Source organism: Penaeus monodon, chromosome 23, assembly GCF_015228065.2.
Source record: "Penaeus monodon isolate SGIC_2016 chromosome 23, NSTDA_Pmon_1, whole genome shotgun sequence".
Classification (NCBI taxonomy): domain Eukaryota; kingdom Metazoa; phylum Arthropoda; class Malacostraca; order Decapoda; family Penaeidae; genus Penaeus; species Penaeus monodon.
Genome location: NC_051408.1, coordinates 1,155,084 through 1,155,421, shown reverse-complemented (window position 1 = coordinate 1,155,421; position 338 = coordinate 1,155,084). Strand labels below are relative to the sequence as shown.

The 338-nt window shown below is 55.0% G+C and overlaps 1 protein-coding gene across 1 annotated transcript in view; it reads left to right on the top strand.

The window, feature by feature from the left end:
* Window positions 1-94: 94 nt before the first annotated feature.
* The window catches only part of LOC119587697, a gene marked incomplete at its 5' end in the record, with an annotated part of 2,002 nt that continues 1,758 nt past the window's right edge, over window positions 95-338 (top strand). Inside the window, 1 exon segment of the mRNA XM_037936376.1 lies at window positions 95-222. Within this exon segment, the coding sequence (XP_037792304.1) occupies window positions 95-222 (128 nt within the window).

Here is a 338-nt window from a genome sequence, read left to right as displayed (position 1 = left end):
CGTGCGTATACACTCAATCGAAGTAGAACAAATTCATGATATACACGAATAAAATGTTACTCTAGCCTACAGCCTGCCTCCGGCCCCCATACAGGCTGGCCGAGACCCTGGAGAAGCCGAGCGCAACGTGAACTCAGCCTACCCCGTCCTGCATGAGCGCTGCCTGCCTCTGTACGCCGCCTTCCTCCGCCACAAGCAGAGTCACGGCACCGACGAGGAGAAGTAGGTCCTGGCGGGTGGGCGGGGCAGCGGATGCAAGTATGTGCGCGGTTTGATATTTTCGTGAATTGCGTGATTTCTTAAGTGAAGGAAGTCGCATATCACATCGCATGATGCCT